The sequence below is a fragment of the Erpetoichthys calabaricus genome, chromosome 2 (genome assembly GCF_900747795.2).
Source record: "Erpetoichthys calabaricus chromosome 2, fErpCal1.3, whole genome shotgun sequence".
Taxonomy (NCBI): domain Eukaryota; kingdom Metazoa; phylum Chordata; class Cladistia; order Polypteriformes; family Polypteridae; genus Erpetoichthys; species Erpetoichthys calabaricus.
The window spans coordinates 45,751,871-45,767,976 of record NC_041395.2 but is presented as its reverse complement, the minus strand read 5'-3'; the positions used below and the strand labels follow the sequence as shown (position 1 = coordinate 45,767,976).

Genomic DNA, 16,106 nt, shown 5'->3' with positions numbered 1-16,106 from the left:
ACACACAAATGTATAAATCAATCCACAAATAACCATAGCAGTGCAAACTTTTTGAATACTTCTTCCCTGAACTACTACTACTTCTTCTTCTTCTTCTTCTTCTTCCGGCTGCTCTCGTTAAGGGTTGCCACAGCGGATCATCTTCTTCCATATCGTCCTGTCTTCTGCATCTTGCTCTGTTACACTCCATAACCTGCATGTCCTCTCTCACCACATCCATAAACCTTCTCTTAGGCCTCTTTTCATCTTTCCTGACAGCTCTACTGTTAACATCCTTCTCCCAATATACTCAGCATCTCTCCTCTGCACATGTCCAAACCAACGCAATCTCGCCTCTCTGACTTTGTCTCCCAACCTGAGCCGACCCTCTAATGTACTCGTTTCTAATCTTGTCCATCCTCATCACACCCAATGCAAATCTTAACCCCTTGTAGGCAATTATTCCAAAATTGCTTCAAACCGCTTCCAGCCTGAATGCAGCCGAGGTGGCATATGTATCCGGTCGATGCTGGTCGATACATATTCAATAGGTACCAAGGATTGCACTGGAAGCACTGGTCACATCATTTAGCAGTTGTAATGGAAACTACATCCACCTGATGGAAGCAAAGTGTTGGTGTGGCCGTGCACGTGGATTTTGGCTGCTAATTTCGAGAAATTGTCCAAATTTGAGGAAAGTTGTACTAAGATAAAAATACATGCCAGATGATTGTATGCTTGTGTGCTATATTCAAATTAACAATCTCCCCTTGATTTAGCATCTGCTTGACAGCAAAAACACACATTTCTTTTTTATATAATTGTAAATAAATTTAGGCAATAAGGGGTTAACATCTTTAACTCTGCCACCTCCAGCTCTGTCTCCTGCTTTCTAGTCAGTGCCACCGTCTCCAACCCATATAACATAGCTGGTCTCAGTACTGTCCTGTAGACCTTCCCTTTCATTCTTGCTGATACCTGTCTATCACAAATCACTCCTTACACTCTTCTCCACCCATTCCACCCTGAATTGTTGATCCCAAGTATTTAAACTCATCCACCTTCACCAACTCTACTCCCTTCATCCTCACCACTCCACTGACCTCCCTCTCATTTACAAACATGTATTCTGTCTTGTTCTTACTGACCTTCATTCCTCTCCTCTCTAGAGCAAACCTCCAACCCTCCAGAGTCTCCATGACCTGCTCCCTACAGATCACAATGTCATCAGCAAACATCGTAGTCCACAGGGACTCCTGTCTCATCTCATCTGTCAACCTGTCCATCACCATTGCAAATAAGAAAGGGCTCAGAGCCGATCCCTGATGTAATCCAACCTCCACGTTGAATGCATTCGTCACTCCTACTGCAGTCCTCACCACTGTCACACTTCCCTCATACATATCCTGTACAACTCTTACATACTTCTCTGCCACTCTCGACTTCATCATACAATACCACAACTCCTCTTGAGGCACCTTGTCATATGCTTTCTCCAAATCCACAAAGACGCAAAGCAGCTCCTTCTGGCCTTCTCTATACTTCTCCATCAACACCCTCAGAGCAAACATTGCATCTGTGGTGATACTTCCTGGCATGAAACCATACCTCCTCTCTTAACCTAGATTCCACTAATCTTTCCCATAACTTCATGCTGTGGCTCATCAATTTTATCCATATGTAGTTACTTCTTCCCTGAACACTATACATTATTTAAACTAATTTTTAACATTTCCCTACAAAGCATAGAACAAGAACACTTTACACAGTCATAGCATGTTACTCAGCACAATAATTAGAGACCACACTTACATTTTTGTGGTAACTCAAGCAACATGGCTGCTAGCATACTGAGCAGCAGTCCAATGATACTGCACAAGTGTAGTACCGTCTGTTTGTAAGAAACTATTTCAGGTGATGTAGCTTGTGCTGTTTCCCTCTAACTTTTATCTGTATAATGTAATATTTACACTTTACTGTATTTCATCTTAAAAATGGTATCAAGCGCTCCAAGAAGATAGCACTTGGAAATCAAAAATCGACATAGAAGCCAGTTGTCATCATCTGTAAATATGTGCTCTCTTCTATTGAATTAAATTCCTTTATTGTTATTGTATGGTACAAGGAGATTCAATCTGTAAATCCTCCATAAACTTATTTTCCAATAAAATGATAACAGTAATAATAATAATACGATAAAAAAAAACAATGAAAACTATACCATATGAAACCATAAGTGCAATATACATGTACATATAGTGCAAATAGTGAAATGTTTCATAAAGTGTCTCAGGTTGTGCAATAGTACAACTGTAGTGCAAGTTTACAATGAGGTAATTGTACTTACAAGTACAAACCATCCTACCAGGAGCACTTGATGGACTGACTGAATGCGTTTAGAGCACTTGGGATGAAATTGTTTCTGAACCGCAACGTCCCAACAGGAAAGGCTCTGAAGCGTTTGCCGTATGGAAGCAGTTCCAATACACTGTGCATATGGCTGAGGCAGCATGTGCTAGATGCTGTATCACGATAATCCTCTCTCCGATCAGCTGCTGTAAAGCTGCGATTCCACACTCAGTACAATGGGTTAAAATACTCTGAGTGGGGCACTGAGACTAAAATTGCTAAAGCAGGATATGATATTTGGAATAGTTTGGCAAATATATATTGTTACAGGTTAATTACAATCAGATGTCTTAAACTAATAAATGATATGCGGTTAATTTCAGTGTATTGGATAAAGCCATGTCAGGGATAGGAACCTAAAAAAGAAAGGGAAACTACAGAGGAACAGGAGTACTGATTTGACTCTGGGTGCTATCAGTTCGCAAAAACAAGCTGAAATCTTGCATACACAACGGATTGAGCTGGCGTGAGAATGTGCGTGGCTTTATACCAAGTTTAGTTTTTATACATGGCAATGTCAGCATGGAAACAGGTGTTCGGAACATTTTCATGCATATGCACCGTTTATACATAAGGACCCTGGGGTATAAGGCATTTTGGGTATATTCTTAAATTTCTCTTTTTATACCATATAAATGGAACACATTTCCTTAGTAATGTGCTCTGTTATAGCATTTGTAATTTTGTTCACAGATTGGCTTTATTGTCATACAGGCATCCGCTGAGAATGACTTAGTGAATGTAAACTGATTTAAAGTTTGTTTCACTTTTGTGTCATGCTGCAGCTTGTCTTTTCAGACAGTCTCTGTCTACAGTATGCTAGTGTGTCTGCTCATGAGGTGTTTAAAAAGATTGCTTGTGTTACCACACTTTGCATCAAAATGCCTCTTGTAAAGTTAACATATTACATTAATTTGGTCATGGTCGGTAATTTACAAATTCTCTTCTCTGCTTACAGTGTGAATTTCTCTGTCATCCATTACGAAATGAAACACGGGTAACATTTTTGTTTTGCAAATTCGCACGCACACCCAAGAGAGACAGTGTATTGTAAGCTGAAGAGTTGGCAACGCCCATAGGCAGCAAAGTCAGATTATTATTATTATTTAAAGAGCTAGCCCATCTACCTTAAAGTAGCTGTATTATTTATATAATTCTGGTAGCTGAAATGCCAGCATTTTATTAATAGAATTAAGATTCACGCATAAGTATAAAGGTTGTAAAGAGTCATTAACTACTGTTAAAACTAAAAATCCTTATCATTGTGTGAAACCAATGCTGGTATACCAGGATAGGCAATATAATGTACAGCACTAGGTGACAGGCTGAGGTGCCTGTAATAATTGCAGTGTTGACATTTGTTAGGGGGGATAAATACATCAGGCAGTTGATTATGAGAACCCACATTTACACTAATATGGATCAGCCGGCATTAGAGGCTGCGTATCCCATGCAGGGATAGTTATTGGGACCAATGAAGGTAACAGTAAGGGTCAAAAGCCATTGGACAACTTTTTGCTCAATGAAGTAATGATATACCACACCCCTTCTCCCCCAATTAAAGTAATTTCTCTATAAACAGAATGCTATTTGAAAGAAAATTCTGAAGATTTACCCCCAACCAACAGGCTGCAACACAGGGCTCTCTGGGTTACAGGGGAGGTCCTATGCCCTACTGGGGAGGTTAGTCAGAGTGTGAAACAAGGCTGGCTGGCCCTTAAAGCATAAAGAGGGGGTCGGGGGGGGGGGGGGGGGGGGGGGAATGGGGTCTGGGGCACAGCATTAAGGTGTCTAGGAAATAGCTCCAGGACTTGCCTGCAGTGTGCTACACTTTCAACAGTGGCTCTGCACATTGTTCCAGAAGTTGTCTGAAAATGGGGTATAAAGCCACCTCGGTATCACACACATACTTAGAGCCTGGATTTGTGAAGAAGTTTGGTACAGCACCTTGGCAAGCAGGTGCTGTAGGAATAGTGTGGGTTGAGAAGGAGAGAAAGATTGTAGGGAAATGACTGGGAGAGTTATTCATTTCTTGAGGAACTAGGTATTAGCCTTAGGACCACAAATATAAAGCACTAACAGTATTTAGGCTGCATTTACATGTTATTGAACAGATGAGAAATAACAAAAAAATTTCACATGAAATCCCCCCCAAAGTGGAAGCTCCAAGTTAATAGAAAATGATGGTACCAAAATTCCCCAATCTTGAATAATAAAAAAAAATAAAGTAACTTGGTCTGCCACATATGCTATTTTGAGGTTGAATTTTATCAGGAGCAACACAATATACTTTTAATGCTTTATTATGCCCTTTATATCCTGTTTTGTGAAAACCAAGTAACAAATCAGCACTGAGCTTGGTTTTCGCCCAAATTACATGACCAGAAATTGACATGAATACAATGAGTTAAGAAGATAAGATATCATAATTAGAAACTTGAAAAATGTGTTTTAGCATGGAAATGCAGCGTTAGTCCATTTTCTGGGGTCTTAACATCTAGTAGAGGCCCTCAGAGCCCATGGAAAGATATCTATTTTGGGCTCCATTTTGTGTTCCATTGTCATAATCTCTTCATTTTTGATGTATCTTGTAGTAAACGTCTGTCCTGCAGGTACAGACGTTTTTGTGGACTCACATAAGTTATCCTCTTGTGCTAGCAAAAAATATATCTGCCAAGAGTTAGTGTACTTAAGACATGTACATTATATTCCCTTGACAAAACTGGACTGTGCTGCACCTACGTCCAGTTTATTTACATTCTGAAATTTGCTTAATCCAATTCAGGGCCTTATGACTGAAGCCTACCCTGGCCACATCTGGTACAAAACAGGAACCAGCCCAAAAATACCACTGACTAACACACACATGCAGACACGCACAAACCCATGCTCATAATTACATACAGCCACTGAGAACACATTAAAAATCTTATTGGATGGAGATTACCGCAAATGTTGGATCCTAAATGCAAAAAGCTCTCCCAGCTCTAACCCACAAAAAACCATCTTTTTAGTTTAAAGAATTTAGTTTAAATATGTTTGGTATGATTTTACAGCTAATTTGCCATGCAAAAAAAGAAAAAAAGAGGGCAATGATAATGTTGTCCTACAAAGTACGAAGAATTTGTCTGTGATGTTTAATAAAAATGTACAACACTAGGAGGGACTATGTGTGACTTTCAGTTTATTATTAACACGCCAAGATTTAGCAACCATTATCTGCTTTTTTCTTATGTATGAAAAGTGCAATATAATAAAGTAAACATTTTCTTAATTGACTGGATATTTTTCATGTACTTTTTGAATCATTGCAAAAATTTCTATATAAAAAGTATTTTGAAGTCTACAAGCTTCACATACTATAAAGCTTACCTTATCAAATGGTGTTGTCTGAACACTTTCTTGTTCAATAAGGTGATCAAAAGCATCAGGGTTTGGATGTATACCCTGTAAAGAGATACAACTTATCACCAATGGCTAGACATTTGAAGCTATACCAGTCATAACTATTCAGGTAGGTTACAATCAAGAGAAAACTATAATGGAATTACCTTGATTAACAAGTCCAACTCTAATCTAAGCATCATTACTTCAAGAGTCACCAAAGCCACAGATGCCACATTTGGTTCAACCACTGTGTCAGGAAAGCTCAGTCCATCTTTTTGCTCCTGGGTGTAACCATATAGTCGCAGTACATCTCGTCCTCCCTGTAAGAAAAGTTACTGTTGTGTAGAAATTATATTTTGAAAAAGCTCAGATACAACTGAGGAAATGAATGTGCTCCTATTGTGGAAACAAGTAGACTGCATAACACACTTGAAACAAAGAACTACAAACCTGGATGTCTAGGAGTGGGCAATGGAATTTAAGAACAACAATCAAGTATTCAATTATATTAAGAAGCATGATGTGTAAAATTTAGACATGTATTACTATATCCATTTAAGTAACCCACTTAATTCACTTTAAGATTCAGGATTTCAATGGTAGGATGGGGAATATGGCAGCAACTATCCCTGAACTGTGCATTCTCATTCTCTCATAAATCTATGCTCACTTCCACTTGGCAAATTTAGAGATGCCTACTGAAATAATCTAAACATCTTTGGGATGTGCAAAGCAAACAGAAACATCTACCAAAAAATATCTACTCGGGCACAATATGAATACAAAACTCTGAGGAGCCACTGTAGCTGCAGGTTTTTGTTCCAACCAGCTTCTGTATTTAATTGGACTCTTGGGATAACTAAGTGAACTACTATTTCCCAGATTTTGTTTTTTTGGGAAAAATACAGAAATTAGAAAAGTAAATATGGTTAAAAAAAGTTATTATATGGGAATAATGTGTTTGTTTATTTTAACAATATTTTCACTCTACTTTTCCAGGTGTTTTGATTGTTTAAATAAATACATTATTTACTAATTAGTGGGTCTGATGCTAAAGTAGTTGTAGCCTTTAATGACTCCGTGATGTTTGCCTTGGTGTCTGCTGTGCTTGTTTTTATCATTATTAAGATACAATGAATAGAGCAAACTGCACAGAGAAAGGGCAAAATATAATGAAATCAACAAAACAGAGTTAAGCATATAAATCTATAGCAAAAGTAGAAACATTCCTAAATGTCTTATAAATGTAAAAATCGTGCTGCTATGCTTTTCTGAACGTAGAATAAGAGGAAAAAAAACACCACCACTGGCTGATTCAATGAGATCAATGTTATCAGTTGTTGGCACTGATTATGAATCTGGTTGAAACACAAACCTGAAGCCAGAGTGTGCCCCCAGGGCCGACTTTGAGAACCCCTGCTCTAGAGTAATAGTGATTGCTTCTCGCAACTGAGAGGATGTGGCGGACGTTTGCAGACTGGCCGACCAACCACAAGCATTACCTGGTAGGTAATCATCCAAATAATCAGATTGTGATTCAGACCTATATATAGAATTGAAGGTCTGTGATACGGCTTACATATTTATAGCTAGAAATCCACATAGGGAGAAAACTAGTCATGTATCCTAAAATAGTTTTTTTATTCCTAAGCTTTTAAGAACCTACCAGGTGTCATCATCAGAGGAATAAAATGATTAGATACACAGGGATCAAAGACAATATATAGCAACTGGGGGGGGGCGGGGGGGGATGGAATTGGATTAATAAGGTGGGGTTCGAAAGGTGTGGGTCACAAAGTTGTTTTATTATTTGGATGTTTTTCTTTTTAAGCCTGCATAAGCTGGGTTCATGTTTAAGTGTCTGTTAATGGCATTAATGCTGTTATATCAGCAAAATGTGGTTTCTTTGATGAATAAAAAAAATTGAATAAAATTTTGTACAGTTAATGATTCCTTGACTTATTTTTTTTATTTGCCATTGTTTATTTGTTGCAGGCTTTGATTTCATGAAACATTAAGACATTAAACTATATTCAATTCCATAAAAGTTGAAAAAACTGAGGTGCTCTAAAACTTTTGATTGGTAGTATACATAAACCTCTTCCTAGATAAGGAGTACAAATTGAGCTTCAAATGCGATTTTATCATTTTTACTATCCTGGTGCTTGATATATATTTTTGCAGATTACTACATCACTTAAAACATACCAATTTCAACCCCTCACTTTATTTTTAATATGCAGACAGCTATTTTTACTCACATCATTCATTATTTACTCTTTGGAAAGGTAGTTCTCCAATTCAGACACATATAAGTGACACTTGTTTACATCAACCACTATCCTGTGAAGCATCTATCATGGAAGCTGCAGACTCTCAGAAACATGGCTTGTGATTCTGTTGTGGCTTTGGGTCTGCCAGATGTTATTTCTGTAAGTTTCTTCCATTTTCCAAGTTCTTTTTGATTATGCAGAACACTGTACTCACTGACACCTGACAGCAAAATACAATGCAATATTTTCCACATAATGCTTCAGAGGGTGTTGCATCACAGTGTGTTTCAACACTGCTTTTACACAGAGAGATGATTTGTTAAGCAATCAACAAATTTTGGGAGAACTGTAGGAAATATTTGCATCAGCTCTTAAGGCTTAATTAAGTTACACTGCTACAGAAAAGCATTACTTGTTTCCTAAAAATCATTTAGTTTAACTTTGAAAATTACATTATTTTTTAGTTTTTGCTAACCTGATTTGTTTACTTTTGGCAGTTTACCATCTTCCATTGTACCACTTCAGGTTATTCAATGAACTTGAACTGCTTAAAATTTCTATAAAAACTAGAAAAGTAGGGATGTTCTAAAAATTTCACTAGTAGTGAATATTGTATATTAATAACTACCTCATAAAGTGCTTTTTATTCACAAAGATCTCTGAATTGCGTAGATATGGGGTGTTAAGTGATAATTATGATTTAACACATCTTAAATCTCAAGAATGTTATACTGGTTGTATTTCAATTTCAAATGATGCTCAGTTGGTGTTTAGAGGTCAAATGTATGACAAAAAAATTCCCACTTCTTTACCATTTACCTTTTTTTTTTTTTTTTTTTTTAACAAGACAGAATGATCTTTTAAAAAATCTGAAGCATTAATTTCATGTAATAAACAGGTATGTATACTCATAAAGTCGATGTCACATTACGCGACTTTTTGTCATGGGACAAGTCAGAATAACCAATCGTTGTCGCTGTTCTTGTTTCAGCACCATATCAGATTATACAACTGAAAATCGCAGCCCATGTCACAATTACCGATTGAGCACAGATCTTTCAGCACAATTGTGGTTGCATTTTTGTGACAGCCAATAGTGCATTGTCTGACAAAGTGGTGCTTTACGAAAGGTTAACAGCAGAAGCAAGTTCAGCAGCAAACTCTGCCCTTTACTTCTTTCTTCCATTATGCAATGATGTGTAAAATATGAGGCATCAGATAGAGGAGTTTCTCTGATGTTTGTGAGGTTCAAAACACATGTTCCTTATTCCTTGTTGCTACACTCTATCCATTGTACTTCCGGATGAGCATTCATTGGTTCATTTGGTTGTCAGCTCTCTTGTGTACACCCCTCCGACCAAAGAAGAAAATCAAACGTTATGCAAATGTGCCTTGTGATGAACTCACACATGGTCTTAGATGCATTATATTCTTTATCCTAATGCTGTCAAGGTTGGCTCCCAATTCCCCTTCCTTTACTCAAGACTGAAATAAGGGGTTCAAATAACAGAAGGATTGATATAGCAACCTCCAGTAATATGCTTCAAATTGTTTATGGCCAAATTACATTAGGCTTCTGATTAACAAATATAAGCAAACAATCTCATTTAAAAAATAAAACATTTACAAGCACAGGAGAAACCTACAACATATTTATTTTATTTTGTCATGACTTTCCGGCATGTTCTGCAAATTTGATGGAGTGACTTAGAATGAACAGAATTAAAAACAGGAGAGAACCCAGTAAAGAAGTAAAATAATACAGTTAAACTATTATGAAGATTATGAAATTGCAATAAAAAATGACATGTGACAAATACACTTTTCTTTTAAATATTACAAAAGCCAAATTAAAAACAAACTAAACAAATAAATACAAATATTTTACCACCAATGCATAGTAATGCAACAGTTGTCACTAGTTAAGAAAGTACTCAAGTAATTATATTACCTTCTACTGCGGTTGTAATTATGTGATGCTGTAACATACTTTAGATTTTACTGTCAAATGAATTTTACTATTGTTATAGCTATGAATTAAAAATAAATTCCTAGCAACTCTGCTGCATGTCAAAAAACTTCAGTAAACCCACATACCTGAATTGCATCAACTGTAGTCTTGAAGACAGGGTTATTAAACTTAACTGTTCTCCAGTACTTTGGTTTGTTCGGATTCATCAAATTGCGTCCATATTTCTCAAGTATGTTGAATGCTGTTGAGAGCCCTGGTAAAACCATCTAAAAGGCCATAAACAAGCAATGAAAACTACATATAATTATTATTATATGCTACTGTAACAATCTCGTTTTACAGTTAATGAGCATTGAAGCCCATGTAATGTGAACTCTATAACCCAGGTGGGTAGAAACATAGATAGATGTGGATTATTCCAGGAAAGTAAAGAAACCTACAAGCTTGATATTTAATGTGTAAATCTTCATTATTTATAACATACCTCTAATAAAACTATCATAAATTAAAAAAAAAAAATTACTGAAGTTGTTAACTAATTATCAGCAAGAGGTAAACAGATATTTAATTTGCTGCGTTCATCTGGCAAATTAAATATTGCCACAAATAAACGCAAAGTACATGGAGGAGGTACAGATATTTACAGCATGCTATATGACAACAATAGTGACATTTTTATCTTTTTTCAACAGGAACAAGACACAGTAAGTGACTAGTGCTTCTCCATTAGCTCCTGAAAAGAGGTGGCCTGAACTTAATCAGGCTTCCTATCTTTGTTCAATGTTTTTTTTTTCAATTTCAGAACCAACCATCAAACTCTGCGCCAAATAAAGTATTTCTTAAAGAGATAATGGTGCATTCGCAGTATGTGGTTGGTTGTAGCCTGTGTCCTCATGCAGGTAACAGCACAGTATTCAAAGCCACTTCACATGCAAAAATTAATTAACAAGTGTACAGGACTGAAGACCAAAAAGTTACAGCAGTCATTACAGTGTTCAGAAATGAGCATTCTGCGCAGTGCTCAGTAATTTCATCTATATGTTTGAATAATTATTAATTTCTTCAGTATGATGTAATGAAAGTACAAATAATGCTTCCTTTAAAATTACTTTTAATAGAAAAATACCTGGAACCAGACATTCAGTATCATTTTGGTTCCTGATGTTTGTGGAAAAGTGAGATATGTGAATTAAATACTTTAATAGTTTAATCTGAAGTTGGAAATTACATTCTATTATTGGTTACCTAGAGAGCAGACAAATTTAAATAGGTTACCCTTTTGCCATTAGTGCTACCAGATACATTTATCTATTTTTATTTTATTTATTTTGTTGCATTGAACAGCAGCTTTATTTAAAGATATTCCAAGTGTCTTATTGTTCCTTTATCCCTCTGCAATATGTTGTAAACCAGCGTTAAACAGCAAGTATATTATGATCACAGAATACAAGTACATTAATGGGAAATTGTATCTTGCAAATCTTAACAGCAGCTCTTTATATCCAGAGGTTTGTGCCAAAGCATCTACTGCTTCAATGTAACCCAACTTTAAATAATTTGCCATTATGTTAATGTAACGAGATGCATTGTGTCCTTTCTCATCAATATTCTGAAGTGGCATATTTCAATGTTCTTCATTACCTGTCCTTATGGACAAGAGCAGCTAATTGTTTCAATTTATTAAATAGGATACACAGTGTGGGTCAAGAAAAATGACTGAATCGAATTTCAATTAAGCTTTATTTTTATATAGCCTCATTCACAGCAGATAACATGCTGCATTTTGCAAAGAAATAACATTAATGGAATGTAACATCTAATGTAATAAACAATATAATATAAATCATGAAGACTAATGAGTGTACTAAAAAATAGAACCTTAGTACAAATGAAAACAATGCAGAATCAGCTCTAGAAGAATGTTGAAGAAGGTATCAAAATTAGAGAACAATAAACTGAAGAAACAAAGGAATCAAAAGAGACATTTCATTAAAATATTTCAAAATAAATGTTTCCGCACTCACAAGTGAAATTCTGTTCATTTTCCAATTAAAATAAAAAGTTCACTGTTTTGAATATCAAATGTAATTTAAGAAGACACAAGTTGTCTAATTTTGAATGAAACACTGAGCAATATTCTATGTATGAAAATGTGCTACAGAAATAACTGTTGCTGTCATTGTTAATTAAAGGTAATTAAATTCCAATTAAGAAATTAGAACAAAACCCTATAGCCACTGCAACTCTTTAGCATGAGGAATGAAGAACACAAAGGGATTCATTAAGTGTTGCCCTGTCTCGTGGTGGAGAATCACTGTCCCAGAGAGTGTCACTAAAAACAGTTGCCCTGCAGAAGTCAAATGGGTTTTGGATGATGCATTCTCTGGGGCAGAAAATACACTATGAGGGCACTACTAGGATTTAGAAAGACATCCTGCAACCTATACAATTTAGTATAAATGGTAGTTCACTGCCATGACATTCAAACATGGAGCTGGGAGAAAATGGACAATGCCTTGGTGGAAAGTAGAAACAGTAGTAAGTGAAATAGAGGGAAGGTGAGAGAAGACAGCAACAACAGCGAAGGAAAGGAACAAGCACACAGGAAAAATCAATATAAATAAGCTATTCCTTCCCATTAATATGGTAACCACCACTGATTTATTCAAGCTAGAAAAGGGTTAACAGGTGTTTATTACCTCAGAATACTGTTATTCAAGATAATGTTGGTGCAAATGGAATTAAAAGCAGTAGTAGAGGGATGGGTAACTTCCATAATACTTAAAATAGAGCAAATATCTACTTTTAATTACAACGTTTATAGACATTAAAGCTAATATACTGATATGGATGGAGACATAAAAACATGGTACGTTTATCAATATTTTTCTTTCACATCTGAAAAAGGTGCATTTTAGGTTGATTTCCTAATCTAAAACACCACTAGTAAGTAGGCAGTGTAGGTTAGTAGTGAAGGTACTGCACTTTAAACCACAAGTTTGCTGGTTCAATAGCTGCCACCAGTCTGGTGTAAGACCCTAAACAAGTCTCTCTCTTCCTGCCCGGGTGCCAACAAAAATGCATAAATTGTAGTCTACCATTTCACAGCATATCTTGCCATAGGCACAATATACTCATTTCTTCCAGTCACTGCATATACACAAGTAAATCCATTTATAAAGCTTATGGGAAACAATAACAAATATCCAGGTGGTGCACTTTAGGTTGTTCCCTGTAACTGTAATATGACAAAAGCAATTTCAATATCTAGATCACACTCACTCAAAAAGTTGATTCCACCATTGAGCCATTGACAGTAACAATGATAACAACAGTCCTAAACCCCATGTACTGGGGAAAAATGTGTTTGTTACTGTCTCAATTGATTGATGTCTAGTGCCATACTGGAAACAGATTATCTCCATTACTAAGATACTGTATGTAGCTCCTTAAAACTGGAAGCCTATGGTAAAGGTCTCTTGAACGCCTTATTAGTCACACGAGGTTAACTAATCTCATAAACACACTCTGGTAAGTCAGGTGATACGTTTAAAGTGTACCTTGATGGCACTGTAATCACAGTTCACTTGTACTTTCCCCCTGGTTTACAAACTTTTTTGAACATTTAAGCCCTTATTTGTATAAAAGCAAAAGTCGTATTTTATTTAATAGATTCAATTTATATAGATTCAATTGCGGTATATCTATTGCTCAATTCTAACCTTGTTAATACGGATTACGCTTTCAGCATCGATCTTCTGATACTTCTCCGAAATAGGCAGGGACACTTCAGTCATTTCTCTCAAGGCCTCTTGTATGTCCCTGCCTGGAAAAGCAGACAAGGAGAGTGCAGCACTGTCTCGCAACTCGGAGAAGTGCAGCTTGTTGATGGAGGCCATCTTCTTGATAGGTCAGTCAATCACAGAGCAAGCTGCAATAAAAAAAATATAGGAATTACAGTGTGAGGAAAAAAAAACAAGTAGAGATTGTTAGACAGATAGAAAGACCACTCGATAAATTGACAGATGTTAAGATAGCACATTATTGATCCACCAGAGAAGATCACCTGCTCCAGTAGCGACATCGAACATAAAGTCGTAAGAATTGGCACTTCTCGGAACAGAAAGCAAAGTTCCCCGCTATATTACACTCCTAAATAAAAGTTCACGTGATACGTGACATTGATAATTTAACATAATTGGTCGTCGACAGAAAAATATGCTTATATTGCATTCATCAGAATTCTCCAGCCTGTCACAAAAGGGCATTAGTCAAAATAAAATCGACCCTCTTGTTCCAGGCTCTTTTCTTCTACTTTACAGTAGACAACATAGTTCGGAAGCACGGAAAGCGTAGTGAGAAAAATATTTCACTTACAAACTCACAGCAACCACTGCTTCACTTAAAACTTTTTAAACCAGAAAGAAAATGAGACGAAGTCGTCACCCGGTTATTTCCCTTAACATAACAGACCCTTCTTAAAGGATCTGAAGCATTTCTGCAAATTCGAGTTTGCTTTCGGTTTTCACGACAAACATGGGCGGAGCGAACTGACAGAGCAAGTACAACAGAATGGTCCAGCTGCAGATCTCCGTAGCTCAAAATCGCCAAACAGCCAATCAGATCGTGTGTTTATGTCATATGATTTACAGAGCGCAGACATCATCCGGAACAGAGGTACAGGAGTCTAAGTATGTTTATCTGCAGCCCGGAGCTGGTTTATATGTGCAGAACAACAGCGCCTCCTTTGTTTTTACTACTTTTCTAGCGTGCGTCTTAAACCAACTGCTGGCCGCTTTTCTTGACAGAATAGCCCGATCACCTGACCATGGACTTGTTAAGTTTAAGAGTCAGGAGAATGAGGGGAGTAGAGCTTACTTAGCGTATATCGGGGACATACACACACACACACACATATATATATATATATATATATATATACACACACACATATATATATATATATATATATATATATATATACATACATACACATATACACACACACACATATATATACACATATACACACACACATACACATATACACACACACACACACACACACACACACACACATACATACATACATACATACATACATATATATATATATATATATATATACACACTGTATGTGTGTATATATGTATGTATGTTATGTGTGTGTGTATATGTCTGGCTTTTCAAATAAATTCTCACATATGTAATGTGTTTGTTTAATGGCATACAGACGAAGAGGAAGTTTCATTTTAATATTAAGAAAATAAATTAACTAAAAAGAGCCAGATACAGTATGGCATTCAATTTATCATTTACTTGTGCATTTGAGTCCTCACTTGTTTGTTTCTGAATTAATTTAATAATGATCCAGCCATCATCATTTTCAAAAACCCATATCCTCATTAGGGTCATAGGGGAGCAGAGTCTCACAGCAGCATATGGTGTAAGACAGAAAAGAATCCTGCTAGAACTGAGACATTGTGTGTGGAAACTACAATGATGCAAAAAGCTCTTTCAAAATATCGTAATGTGAAGAACTGCTCTTCACAGTCAGTTTACTCAATATGTAAAATTTGTGAAATTACAATTTGCGTCCAGCTCCACACCTCCATCTAGTGAAATACTGGTTTGGATTGACACTGGCTTCTTAACTGGAGGCAAAACCTTAAATTTAACTGAATTCCATGTTTAATTAATTTTCAGTTGGTAACTTATCATACATTATTCAAAATGTTTATGTTACCAAAACTTTTACTTTACATTTACTTAATTTTTATTATTTTTTAATCAGATGTGTGTTTATAGTCGGTTTATAGTCAGTCATACAGAACTTCTGCTACTATAGAAGGGTAAGGCGCCAGTCATAAATTATGTTTATTTGTGAAATGTGGCAGAAATTTAAAAAATATATTAGGTTTCATGTTGTATTACAGGCCATATGCCAAGGTATGGGGCCCTATTTCTTTCCTATTGTTTAGACATTGCTTAAAATTTAAATTTAAATTATTAATCCATTAAATCCATTTAAAAAAGATATTAAGACTTGAAATTTTTTGGTAAAGAAAATATTAGTGTGTTAGGGG

The 16,106-nt window shown here is 36.1% G+C and overlaps 1 protein-coding gene across 1 annotated transcript in view; it reads right to left on the bottom strand.

The window, feature by feature from the left end:
* LOC114645842 (E3 ubiquitin-protein ligase RNF31-like) overlaps positions 1-14,587 on the bottom strand; it is a 76,581-nt gene extending 61,994 nt beyond the window's left edge. The window contains exons 1-5 of the mRNA XM_028793707.2: positions 14,398-14,587; positions 13,743-13,951; positions 10,146-10,286; positions 5,940-6,095; positions 5,761-5,835 (exon numbers count right to left, since the gene is read on the bottom strand). Coding sequence (XP_028649540.1) covers positions 5,761-5,835; positions 5,940-6,095; positions 10,146-10,286; positions 13,743-13,919 — 549 coding nt within the window. The 5' untranslated portion in view covers positions 13,920-13,951; positions 14,398-14,587. The remainder of the gene's footprint in view (positions 1-5,760; positions 5,836-5,939; positions 6,096-10,145; positions 10,287-13,742; positions 13,952-14,397) is intronic.
* Positions 14,588-16,106: the final 1,519 nt, after the last annotated feature.